Here is a 13,936-nt window from a genome sequence, read left to right on the forward strand (position 1 = left end):
TACAAATTATCAAAATGAATTAAAAATTGTGCGAAACAGTCCTTATCAAAAATAACTTTATAATAACAAACAGAAAATGATTTTTTTTGCCAAAAACTTATTATTCAATGATTCGCCTGTTTTTTTTTACATCTCTAAGTAATTGTAATACGTTAGTTTGGTAGTTGCATTTGTATATTATAAAATTTTGTTTTTTTTTGCTTTTATGTAAATTCAATGTTATTTGCTGAATAAATGTTGAAGTTAAGAGTCCCCGACAAGCTCGGCCGAAATGCACCTTTTCATACAAACGTAGTTCCGCTCTCATTTTAAAACTACGTGTTGGATTGTAATGAAACTTTGCACATACAATGACATGAGATATATCTAGGTCTGTAATTAGTTTATATAGCTCCAGCTTACAAAACAAACGAAATAGAACAAAAACCAATTTTGTATGAAAAACTTAAATTCGCTGTATTTTTTAACTATGGTATCTGAAGCTACATAAACTAATTACAGACATAGATATACCTTATCCTATTGTAAGTACAAAGTTTCAGAGCAATCAAGATAGTCGTTTTAAAATGAGAGCGGAACTACGTTTGTATGGAGAACCGAGCTTGCCGGCTTAAAGTTTTCCCCTACACCCCGCAATGCAATGTCCCCCGTAATAAAGCCATTTGTCGATGCATGCATCAATTAGGGGGCGTCACATGGAAAAAGATGTATAACCAGGGACGAATCTCGGACGACAGTGACCGATCGCAGGGACGTTTTAATGGCTAAAGGCATATTATAGTCTGCATCTTCTCAAAAGACAAAAAAAAAAGACTTTTTCGTCTAAGCCGGTAATTTGTTAAACAAAAGCCAATTGTTCCTTTTTACCAGTGAGTCTGAGCGCGTGCTATGGCACGTGTCATTGTCAGAGACAATGGCATACAATGGGCGACCGCTCGCACAAAAGGAACAATGGCTTTTGTTTAACAGATTACCGTCTTAGACGAAAAAGTCATTTAAGGATGCAGACTATACTATACCTATTGGATAGTAGGAAGAGACCATGCAAACAGCAACACTTCGTTTATAAACATGAAACTGTCAGCGCTGTTTTAAATTTAAAATAGTTTCTATCAAAAATTTATATTTTGATCATAGACATACCTAGTATATACATTATAGACGCGCCACCGAGCGACCGGGGGTAGGAGAAAGAATATTCATAAAAAATTTGGGCAGCATAGGATTTTTTTCTCTTTCATTCTTATAAATTTCGGTATTTCGCCATCGCCTCCTACCTATGATGCCACCCGGTCGGTGATAAGGACAAAGCATGGCACTATTTTCTCTTTCCTCTTATAGGAATCGCAATAAGACTATCTTTCTCTATCAAAGAGTGTCAAGCCCTTGTTTTTGATACAAGCTTTTATCGCTGACTGTAATTTTTTACAGGCACCTAATACCCATCGAGGCAATTCTAACGCAGTGTACTACGTAGGCGAACAACACGCGAACGCGAAGCAAAGCGATGCGGCGCGGGGTGAATGTGAATCCTTTGATACCTATAGAAGTGTCCCACGTGGGCGATCTCGTTTCGAACGCGAACGCCGTGGTCCCGCCGCGCCGCTTCGCATTCGCGAGTTGTTCGCTTATATACGAAAGACGCAGCATCAAACCCAAAACGCAATTAAGTTGCGTTTTTTACGAGCACAATAGAGTGAGCGAGTTGAAAAAGTGCTCGTGCCTATATGAAATGGGCACGTCCATGACATCCGACATCGGATATGACGATTTGAAAACGCCCTAACAGTGAACGCAATACATTTCGCGCGCACCAATAAGCGCGAACGATATTCAATGCCAGTCACTCCAAGACTTCAAGTCATATTAACAAATCAACTTGAGATTATTTTATGTTTTTTTATAAGTACATTTTGATAAGTATTTTGTTTGTTACAGGATGGGGCGAATCGCTGCTGTCTCTGCCGAAGCGATGGCTCAGCCAGCAGGGAGACGAGGACGAATACGAAGTAAGCAGCAGAAACTAATGAATATAGAAGACTGATAACACCCAAACAAACAAACATATGTGTCTCGTGTCATTTTGTTTTGCTTTTGACTTTTGTGCCTATAAGAGCGCTCAAACAAGTCCAAGTCCGGCAACTCATAAGCACGAGTAAAATCAATAAATTTTAAATAATTGGAATACCAAGAACAATAACATTACTTGTGTCAGTTGCGCCTGACAGACTGATCAACGTCACCCGGCACGTCGCGGCGGTTTACTATGAAACTTTTATACAAATAAAATTTTTCCCCTCACTAGCTCGGAAAGCCGTCTTTTATCCTTTAAAACAAGCGGGGAAAAACGCATTTTATCCACTAGTGGGGAAAGTAATTTGACCTTGGATGGAGCGTGTTTAAGTAGCTTGACAGATAACAAAACGTAAAACGCTCATAATAATGGTTCGTTCGATATTAATTATCATTAAATAAATGGTTTGAGAATTTAATAAAAAATACCAAATTTAGCTTTATTTACTGATTTTAAGTCATAAACCTTAAAATTCCATAAGAAACGTTTGTTTTCTAATAATGATGTTAAATAACGCGCAAATTCTGAACGCACACGTTGAGTCGACGCAATTTCAAAACGCATCATTGACATTTCATACGTCAGAAATGTCAACATTGTAAACAAAATTTTTACTTTAAAACTTCTCACGTAAAAATACAGAATTTCCAGAGTTTATTGTTATAATATCGTAAAAAAATTAGTGATTCCAGTGATGAAGATGATCTAACGCCTGTGGATGTTGTATAGGTACTTTCCTCGCTATAGTGAGGCGAAAAGTTTTGTGTTACACACGGGTGCAAATGTATTTTACTTCTCGTGTGTTGAAACACTCGCTACGCTCAGGATTCTATTTTAGAACCACTCGCTCCGCTCGTGGTTCAACTATAGAATCCTTTCACTTGCTCGTGTTTCAATTCCACACTCGCTGGTAAAATACAACTTTGCACCCTTGTATAACAAATAACTATAGCGCAATCGACCCTTAATACCTATACCTTTTCCCTCAACGACGCTCTGTTTCTAAAGAAAACAGATTCTAGGAATACTATTTCAAGCGTAATGACTTAACTGTTATGTTAAAGGGCATTCAGGATTCCCGAGTTTCTATAATTGCCTAGGTACTTCATTTCAAATTGAATTAGGCATAGAATTGTTTCAGTGAAATTCTTAAGTAATTCTATTCAATATGCCTATAGTTCTCGTAGCATGAGGATTTTTATATGGCACTTTATTCTGTGTAATGAATACACCTTATAAAACAAAGTCCCCCGCCGTGTCTGTCTGTATGTTCGCTATAAACTCAAAAACAACTGAACGGATTTACACGCGGTTTTCACATATCAATAGAGTGATTTTGTGTAACCCGTTCGAAGCCGGGGCTAGTTATAACATGAATCCCTACGTGCGCAAAATTACTGCATAATTTAGACCTTCGTGTCTTACGTATTCGCTTCCACGGAGTTCCTACATCTACAAAAACTGTTTCTAGAATGTGCAGCTCCCGAAGCTGCCCATCCCAGAGCTCCAGGCGACCCTGGAGACGTACCTGGACATGGCTGCGGCCGTGGTTTCCAGCCAGTCGCAGCTGGAACACACCAGGGCCCTGGCTAAGGCCTTCCTGGAGGATCCGGGGCCGAAGCTGCAGGCAGCGCTGCTGGCGAGGCGGGTGGAGGTGGATAATTGGGTAAGCAATTGACAATTGAAGGGTACACGGAAAGGACTCATTTTACCTATGTAACTTTACTTTTGAGTGTTCTTGTCTGTTCGTCTGATTTAATATCTTGTCTTTTAAATATATTAATAACGGGTCACTCACGTGTTTTAAGTCGAAAACGCTCGACATGTTTCACTCCGTACCGAGTAGCATCATCAGGAGCTTGCGTCGACGGTGACGGACCGGCGCAGACTGCGGGCCGCAGCCCTCCGCGCCCGATGACTCGGCGCGGGCGCCGGTGGCGGCAGGGGGGGGCGAGAAACTACCCTCGTTTACGGCATTATTGTCAAATGATGGGTTGCACACAACACTCACTACGTCATTCGCTAATGGTTCGTCCACACTGTCCACCGACGTAGTATCCAAAACAGCAAACCGTGGCGCTGGTTTTGTGGGGACTTGACTTAATCTAAACGTACGCCAACGACATTTTCATTTTTTTTTTGTGAATATTGGGGTATGCGATATAGTATTGCAATCAACACTGGTAGAACCTCTGTCGAAAGCTGCAAAATATTTATACAGTTTTTAGGTAATGAAGATATCTACGTAGTGATATGATGATGATGATAGGCGGTTAGCAAATTCTCTCTAGCGTATTATAACAGCAGAGTAGGTACTAATATAGCGGAAGTGTTTCATCAATACAATAGCTGAAGATACTAAAAGTTCAGCTATTTGATAGACAATTTCCTATACAAACTAGACCAAATCGAAGTAAACGTAAATCAGTAAATTTACTATTTATCGTCACATAAGTTTTTGTCTTCCTAATGCTGTTACGTATTACATTCATGCCTTAAGAGTGAAAAGGATAAGATGAACTAACTCATAGTACATTATTAGTAGACCGGTCGCCCTTATCAGTAGCGTGTTTCCTTTCCGTAATTTTACCCAAAACAACGGCGTCAACGGTATTGTTCGGTCGGCACCACGATAACATGCCCTCACGAAAGAACAAACCTTTAACTTAAAATGTTCAAGTATTTGCTCATTTTCATCACTTCGGTAGTAGTCGAAAACCATGCCTTTCTGACTACTGACACGGCAGTAGGACTGACGGCAAAGAACCCTGTGTTAATGAGGCTTCTGCAAACAGTGGACGCTGCGACCACTGACGAACGGTTGTTGGACGTCTCTCTACAGCTACTCAAAAGCTTGTGTGTTTGTATGCGTGAAACTTTAAAAGCGAAGCAACATGAAAGTGCATCGTTCAGTGGTGATACCAACTCGCTGCAAGTCGAAGATAACAACAAAGATACAAACAAGAAGGTACTGGACATTTATCAGAATATTTATAATAAAACTTGTTTCGATTTAAAAAATGAAGTAGCATCGAAGGTTAATAAAAGCGCAAATATATCATCAAACGAAGAAAAGGAATTTATGCTGAAAAGCGACTGTGGAAGAACACAGATTCAAGCAAATACAAATATTCTTAAGCAAGAGGTCAGAACTAATGAAATAAGACTTGAAGACATTTTATACCAAACTTTTATAAAGACTCGTAGTTACCATAGATTCCGTGCGAGGAAATACAGTTTGTATAAACATACAGTAAAACAGACGCGCGTTCCTGGCAAGCATAATATTATAGTAATACTTACCTTCTATCCCGTACATGATAGAGGCTCCTTAATATCCAACTGTACCAAACTTACCGATGAACTAAACAGTACCTTACACACTCATTCGCCGATAGACATAGACATTATTGATGCTAGATTTGGTCAAAAAGAAAATGTCAGTGAAGAAAGTCTAACGCCAAAGGAAGCTCCGGACTGTGCCTTAAAATCTATTTACACTTTTTTACTACAAAGTGAACACAATAATAATACGAAAGTTTTTAAGTTGATGCATCGAGACAATACAATTAAAGTTTATATTGATGTAACTTCTGAACCTTATCATTCTGATTACACTAAAATGTGTTGCAGTAACAAGACTGATGAACCACTGTGTAAAATAGACTTTCCAAATGAAAGTTTTGACTCAAAAGAAATAACAACAAGTTCTTATACGACAGAAAAGTCTGGAAATTTCAAAGAAACAATATTAAAAATCAAGTCTCTGGTAAAATTGTACGATAAACGATTGAAAAAGAAAAAGTTCAAACGATCAACTACATTAAAAACATTTATCAAACTAAAAAAAATCAAAAGTGATCAAATTACTGAGGGTGACTATGAAAAATACACGCAAAACATTGAAACGGCGAATAAATACGGTATGTCCAATCCTTTAAAAAGCATACCTGAATTTAAACCCTTGCCAAATTTTACGGATTCAAAGGAAATATGGATGAACCGTATATTGGATGATGAATCCAGCCATGAAAAGGACGACAAATGGATAACTGTCACGGGACAAATTACATCACCTTACCAAGAAGTTGCAGTTCCACCGATTTTTTTACCTAAAAAGAATGACCATGTCGTAAACAATGAACCGACTAGTTTAAATAGTAATTCATTCACAAAATATTTGATTTATCCTAGTGAACGCTATGAACCAATAACAGCGACAGAATTTTTTAACATTCAAGAAAAGAAAAAGAATAAAGGAGAAGGTATTAATTCAAAAACCACAAACTTACAGATAACTCAAACACCGGATAAAATTCATCCGCAAATTGATGAAACAACAAGAAGAAAATTAACCTATTGGTATCAAACTAATTACTATCCACTCTCGACATCACAAACGACTGAAAAATCATCTGCTCTTGACTCCGAAACCATAATTAACCCCCTTCCGACTGATTATAGAGATGTGTCTACGATATCTAATTTGCCAATGGAAGATACTTTAGAAATCGTAGTTACAGCAAATAACAAACAAAAAAAGATTTCACTACATGATTTATTTGCCGAACGGAATTTAAACGTGATAACCCAAAACCTTCCGACAGCAGGTGAGCTAACAACTAACAATAATGATAAACTCGCAAAGACATCTGTAGAACCAAATTCAATGGCTACTCTTTTCAGTATCTGTATATCATTATCCAAAAAAATGCACTCTACAGAACATACAGATTATCAATTTACTCCAACTAAAATAACTAATATATCAACGTCTACTATAAGTAAAGATAGTTCTTTTACAGTAAAATATACTAATCATTTTTCGGATACCACTAATTCCGAAATGCTTTCCAAAGAAAACATCACAGCTGCATCACCAATACCCATAAACGTATTAGAAACAGGACCACAAAGAAATAAAGCAATTGAACTAGTAATTAATGAAACAATAAAAAAAGATTTAGAAGTACTAAATAGAAATCCGCCATTCAAGGTTACAGAAGTTTTAGTTACATTGAAGCCACAAAGTTATTTACCGACTACCAACGTACATACCACGGTTAGCAATGACACTGATAAAGTCAGTGACCTAACTCAAATAGAATCATATGGTACAACTTTAAATAATGAACATAACGACACGTTTGATGGTTATCGCGTTACGAATTATTATAGTGCAGGAGTGGGAACTTTTAACAATTTGAAATCAAACGTCGGAAATACCCCGTCAGAAATAGAAAACCTTCTTCTTCATAATAATGATTTGTCTACATTAAGTGTTAATACTACTACTACTGAGATGTCAGACATTTCTACCAAATATAGCAATCAAAGTAAAATAGATCGCAACATTACCGTAAACAATCAATTAACGCTACCGGCTTATATCGAAAAAATAACTGAGCTAGAACATTATACAGAAACTACACTGAACTCGGAGATTAAAAATATGCTTGGTATTACGCAAACAATATTTATACTGAATAGCAAAACAAATAATTTAATGAAGGATAGTAATCAAAATAAAACAGACTCGAACTATACCATAAACAAACAAACAAACAAAACCCTTCCAGACTATGTACGAGTCAAAGATAAGGTGGAAAAAGATAACAAAACAAATAACTTCGTCAATATTGAAAGTGTTCCTACAGACGATTTTAATTCACAAATGATAAAAAATATTTCGCACAAAACAGCAAACGATGTTAATCCGATAAACAAAAACTCTCTCTTTTTAACCGTTTATAGTGATAATAAGTATATACAAACCCAGCAAACAAAAATAACAACTGTCACACAAGCTCCTACTACGCTGGAGTTAGTCGAAAAATTTAATAACTTTAATATAAACCAAAATCAAAACCTCGACACAATAATTTATCCCGTGCAAAACATTACTCTGCCACAACGATTTAAAACGATTCCAGAAATAAATGATAATAATATAAAAAAAGGTGTTAGTACTGATAATTATATAGGTTATTTCACGAAAGTTGAAAAAGAACAACCAGGTGCAAATGAGTCAATTTTAGAAGAATCCCCAGAACGGCTTACAACTGATACAAACTATTTATATGTAACGGATAAATATATTGAAAATACTATCAACTTTGATTACAACATGGAAAACACCTACACAAATAAATACAATGCGTCAAGCTTAGAATTTGACAACGCAAAAAATAAATATGTCAACTCTTTCAAAATATCACCAACCGAAAACTGTACTTTGGGACCTGCACTCTTCAATAAAAGTAACGAAAAAAACAATTTTTATTATTCAAATAACACACCTACTATGGTTACACCGCGAGCTCTGGGAATCAATAATTATAAAACATTTTTTAAGGAGTTTACTGACCAGACCCATCAGATCGGAAGTAAAGCTGAAACTTATATTGATTCAACTGTCCCAGGCCTCTTGAATGAAGAGATTAAAAATATTGATTCTGACTATAATCCAACTGTCTTGTCAATGTATCCAAGGATGACAGAATCAAAGGGCACAAAATTGTATACGCAGGATGATAATAATGCTGAAAATTATAAAAGTCAACCTTATTCAATTACTGGTAAAACTTTTCAAACAATAAAAAATGTCACGAAAGGTAAAACTGTTCATAAAATGTTAAATTCTGTAACAGAGTCTAACATGCGGGACCGAGAAATAAAATTAAACTTTACTTTGTTATCAAGCACAGAAAAAAGTAAACACTCTACTGACATCCTACAAAAAACTACATCACCAGATACGATGTATTCAGTGAATCAAACAAAAGATGAAGTAATGAATACCAAACAAATTTCGTCTACTCTTTATTTATTAATTCCTAAGCCGATGAATATTACACAAGGGTTTGCCGTAACTTCTCCAGAATATGCGAATATAACCAGCGTGCCATCAGAGGAAGCCTTAAATACAATTCAATCTAGTGTTGATGAATTTGATACTATTACTAGTCACAATAATGATACAAAAGAAATAATACACAGTACAAATCCATATTCCAATCGTACAAATAAAACTTTTACAATAGACAATTTTTTTGGTGACAATTATACCAACCTTGCTAGTAATAATAACGGGAAATCGATAAATAGTGTTACACATAGTATTTTTGATTCTACAGCTGGGGTTTTATCACCTTCAGGATTAAATTATGTCAATTCAAACTTCAATCAACCAAACCAAAATAACCAAAATCAATCCCTAAGTATTCAAAACGGAACTAAATCCGATCCATTGAACTATACCACACTTGTCATTAATTTAAATACTGACAAGACACCGATGACCACTAAAGCTCAAATTCTCAATAATCCTAAAATTGAGGTTCTAACATATACTGATGTGATGGATGTAAAGTATTCGAATAAAACAAAACCAAACCCAGATGTAATAAAACCCACATTCGTTAATTTATTCGATTTTAATATAAATGATACCTCAAAAGAAAAAACACCAAGTACACCTCCATACTTGATCCAATCTGAGGGTGATAATTTCAATAATTCAACGACTGACAGTAACAGGGTAATAATGACAAATGTCCCTAAAGTCAATTCTGATTCTTCAATTGAAGTATATAATTATTTTCTAAGTGATAAGTCTATATTAAACAATAAATTGAAAAATATATCATACACAAAGAAACCATATTCAAGTACTCAATATAGTGAAGTAATGTCATCCAAAGATATTGTTTCTAATATATTTCAAACGGTCAGAGATAAAAAATCGACAACTGCCTTACAAAAAATATTTAATAATTCTACAATTACCAACCCAAATTACACTGATAACCTTGATATCAACTCTTCATACACAGCTCAATTATACCCCTATACTCAGTTTGAAATATATACAGAGGGTAACAATGTGAGTAAAATAAGTTTTCCCACAAAAATGGGTTTAGAAGAAATTAAATCTGAATTTTTCAATATTTTAGACCCAAATATAAAAAATCGTGACAAATTTAAGCAAAGCAGCAACAAACCAAATTCTTATGAACAAAATGATAATATAGCTCAATATAATGCCGATACAAGTAGCAGGGAATCAAAAACAACAACAATAAATCACATTAATGATTTTAATCTAACCGCCAATTCACTACCCACTGAGTTTGAAAAGAATTTAAATTTATACACAATATTTGACAATTTATCTTACAAAACAGGTAAATATCTAATAAGTGAAATCGGAGATGAAATTATTCAATCAAAAGACGTGGACTCAGGAACTATTGAAATCAATAAAGATACGACACCGATAAATATAGCTACCCAAAAAACGTATGACACTATATCAGAAGCAATAAAATATACTGGTGCTTCTGACATCAACTCTTTAAACACAACTTACCCATATATTAAGCTTGAAAGTTCAACAGAGGATAATAATATTCTTCTATCAACTGGCAAAATTGGCAAAAATACTGTAAATGAAAGCCAAAATAACGTTTCATCAGAAATGGCGCCTATCGCAGTTACATCCGCATTAAATGATAATTTCAAAACAGATTTCGGTAAAGACATATTTTACGGTACGAAACTAACAACGAATCAATATACAATAAGTGACATTGGAGAAGAAATCATACAGCCAAAAGACAGCGGCTCCAGTACTTTTGAAATCAATGAAGACACGATACCGTTTAGTATAGCAACTCAAAACTTCAATAACTCTATAACAGAGACCATAAAATATAGTGGTTCTTTTGATATTAACACTTTATATATCACATACCCTTCTTTTAAGCTTGAAAGCTCAACTGAGAATACAAATTTTCTACTTGCTGGAAATAAAAGCCCAATAAGCGTTTCATCTGAAATTGGGTCAGTCTCTGTTACATCCGTAGTTGATGATAATTTTAATACAAATTTGAGTAAAGACATATTATATAATACAAAATTATACACAACAGATCAATATCCAAGAAATGAAATTGGAGATGACACAATACAATCAAAAGAGGTTGGTGTCAGTATTTTTCAAACATACCCTCCTTTTAAGCTTGAAAGCTCAACTGAGAATACAACTTTTTTACTTCCTGGAAATAAAGTCAGGCCAGTCTTTGTAACATCCGTAGTTGCAGATAATTTAAATACAAATTTTACTAAAGACATATTTTTCGATACGAAACCCACAACAAATAAATATATAATAAGTGAAATTGGAGAAGAAATCATACAACCAAAAGACAGTGGCTCCAGTACTTTTGAAATCAATAAGGACACGATACCGTTAATTATAGCAACTCAAAACTTCAATAACTCTAAAACAGAGACCATAAAATATAGTGGTTCTTTTGATATTACCACTTTAGACACTACATACCCTCCTTTTAAGCTTAAAAGCTTAACTGAGGATACAAATTTTCTATTTACTGGAAATAAAAGCCCAATAAGCGTTTCGTCTGAAATTGAGCCAGAGACTGCTACATCCGCAGTTGCTGATAATTTGAACACAAATTTTAGTAAAGACATATTATATAATACAAATTCATACACAACGGATCAATATCCAAGAAATGAAATCGGAGATGGCATAATACAAACAAAAGACGATGGTGCCAGTATTTTTCAAATCAATAATGATACAATACCGATAAGTTTAGCGACTCAAAAAAACGATGATTTATTTCCAGAAGCAATAAAACATACAGCTGTTTCTGATATTCACATTTTAAACATCACATACCCACATATTGAGCTTGAAAGTTTTACTAAGAATACTAATATTCTACTTGTAAATGATAAAATTGACAATAATACTGGGGAAAAAAAGGTTTCGCCTCATGGTGGGTGGGGTCATTTAGAATCAAATTTCAGTACAAGTATATTTTACAATACAAAACCATACACAACAAATCAATACCCAGTAAATGAAATTGAAAATGAAATTATTCAATCAAACGACGATGATTCTAGTGCGATTGAAATCAACAAAGGCGCAATACCAATAAGTTCAGCAACTCTGAAAATCACTGACCCAATAACTGGTGCACTAAAGCATTCAAGTGATTCAGACGTAAACTCTTTCAACAGAACTTACCCTTTTATCAAGCTTGAAAGTTCAACTGGTGATACTAATATTGTACTTCAAAATGACCAAATTTACGAAAATACGGGAAATGAAAACCAAAGAAGCATTTCGCCAGAAATTGCACCCTTCACAATTACATCCACATTTAATGACACAATGAATCAGTATACTATAAGTGATATTGAAGATGAAAGCATTCAATCAAAAAAACATGAATCCAGTACTTTTAAAATCCATAATACCATACCGATAAGTAAAGAAAGTATAAAACAATATGCCTTTATAACAAAGGCTATAAAAAATACTGGTGCTTCTGACATAACTTCTTTAAAAACAACATACCCTCACATAAAGTTTAAAGGTTTAACTGACGATACTAATATTTTACCTTCAACTGACGAAATTTACAAAAATATTGGAAATGCAAGCCATCTAAACTTTTCTCCAAAAACAACCCCCGTTACAGGTATATCCGCTTTGGATGCAAATCTCACTAAACACATATTTGACTACACAAAACCATTTACAACAGAGCAATACTCACGAAGCGAAATCAAAGATAAGATTATTCAATCAGAAGACGTTGTTTTCAGTACTTTGGAAGTTAATAAAGATACGACACCGGTATTTCTAGTAACCCAAACAATTAATAACTCTATAATAGAGGAAATAAAACATGATGGTGCGTTGGATACAGATGCTGCTGATTTGGATACGGATTTCACTAACGACATACTTTACGATACAAAATCATACACAACAGAACAATATCCAATAAGCGAAATAGACTATAAAGTCAATCAATCAAAAGACATGAAATTTAGTACTTTTGTGAAGCAAGTGCCGATAAGTGAAGCAAGTCAGAAAAAAATTGCTTCTATAACAGGTGCAATAAAAACTACTAGTGATTCTGATATTGATTTTTTAAACACAACATATCCTGAAAGTTTAACTGAAGGAACTAACATTCAACCTTCATCTGACAACATTGTGAAAAATAAAGAAAATGCAAGCCTCATCAGCGTATTGCCACAAACTACGCCAGATGCTAATATATTCGCATTTGCTGATAATTCGAACACAGATTTCACTAAAGACATATTTTATGATACAAAACCATACATAACGAACCAATATCCAATAAGTGATATCGAAGATGAAATAATTCAACCAATAAATGTTGACTCCAGTACATTCGAAATCAACAAAGACCCAATACCCATAAGTATAACAACTCAAAACTTCTATGACTCAACAACAGACGAAATAAACCATTCCGGGTTCTCCGACAATAACGCTATAAACAAGACATACCCTCACAATCAGGGAGAAAGTTTGACTAAGGATACTAGTATTTTACTTCCAGGTGACAAAATTGTCAACGGTACTGAAAATCAAAACCAACCAAGCATTTTACCAGAAAGTAAGCCAGGTACCGCATTGAATGATAAGTTAAATACAGATTTCAGTATAGACATTTTTTACATTACGAGATCTACAACGAATCAATATGCAACAAATGAAATCAGAGATAAAATCATTCAATCAAAAGATATCGACACTAGTACTTTTGAAATCAATAAAGACACAAAACCGATTGTTCTAGTAAATCAAACAATTAATAACTATATATCAGATGTAATCAAACATACTGGTGCATTGGATACAGATGCTGCTGATATTGATATAGATTTCAATGAAGACATATATTACAAACCAAAACCCACAACAAATCAATATCCAACAACTGAAATTGAAGATAAAGACACTGTACCAATAAGTGCAGCATCTCAAACAGTCAATGAATC

General features: G+C 34.7%; 1 protein-coding gene across 3 annotated transcripts in view; it reads left to right on the top strand.

Moving 5' to 3' along the window:
• The first annotated feature begins 1,939 nt into the window (after positions 1–1,939).
• The window catches only part of LOC134755346 (choline O-acetyltransferase), a 35,386-nt gene continuing 23,389 nt past the window's right edge, over positions 1,940–13,936 (top strand). For all 3 annotated transcript variants that reach the window (XM_063691871.1, XM_063691872.1, XM_063691873.1), the window contains exons 1-2: positions 1,940–2,009; positions 3,546–3,740. In XM_063691871.1, coding sequence (XP_063547941.1) covers positions 3,609–3,740 — 132 coding nt within the window. In that variant the 5' untranslated portion in view covers positions 1,940–2,009; positions 3,546–3,608. The remainder of the gene's footprint in view (positions 2,010–3,545; positions 3,741–13,936) is intronic.

Source organism: Cydia strobilella, chromosome 2 (genome assembly GCF_947568885.1).
Source record: "Cydia strobilella chromosome 2, ilCydStro3.1, whole genome shotgun sequence".
Lineage (NCBI taxonomy): Eukaryota > Metazoa > Arthropoda > Insecta > Lepidoptera > Tortricidae > Cydia > Cydia strobilella.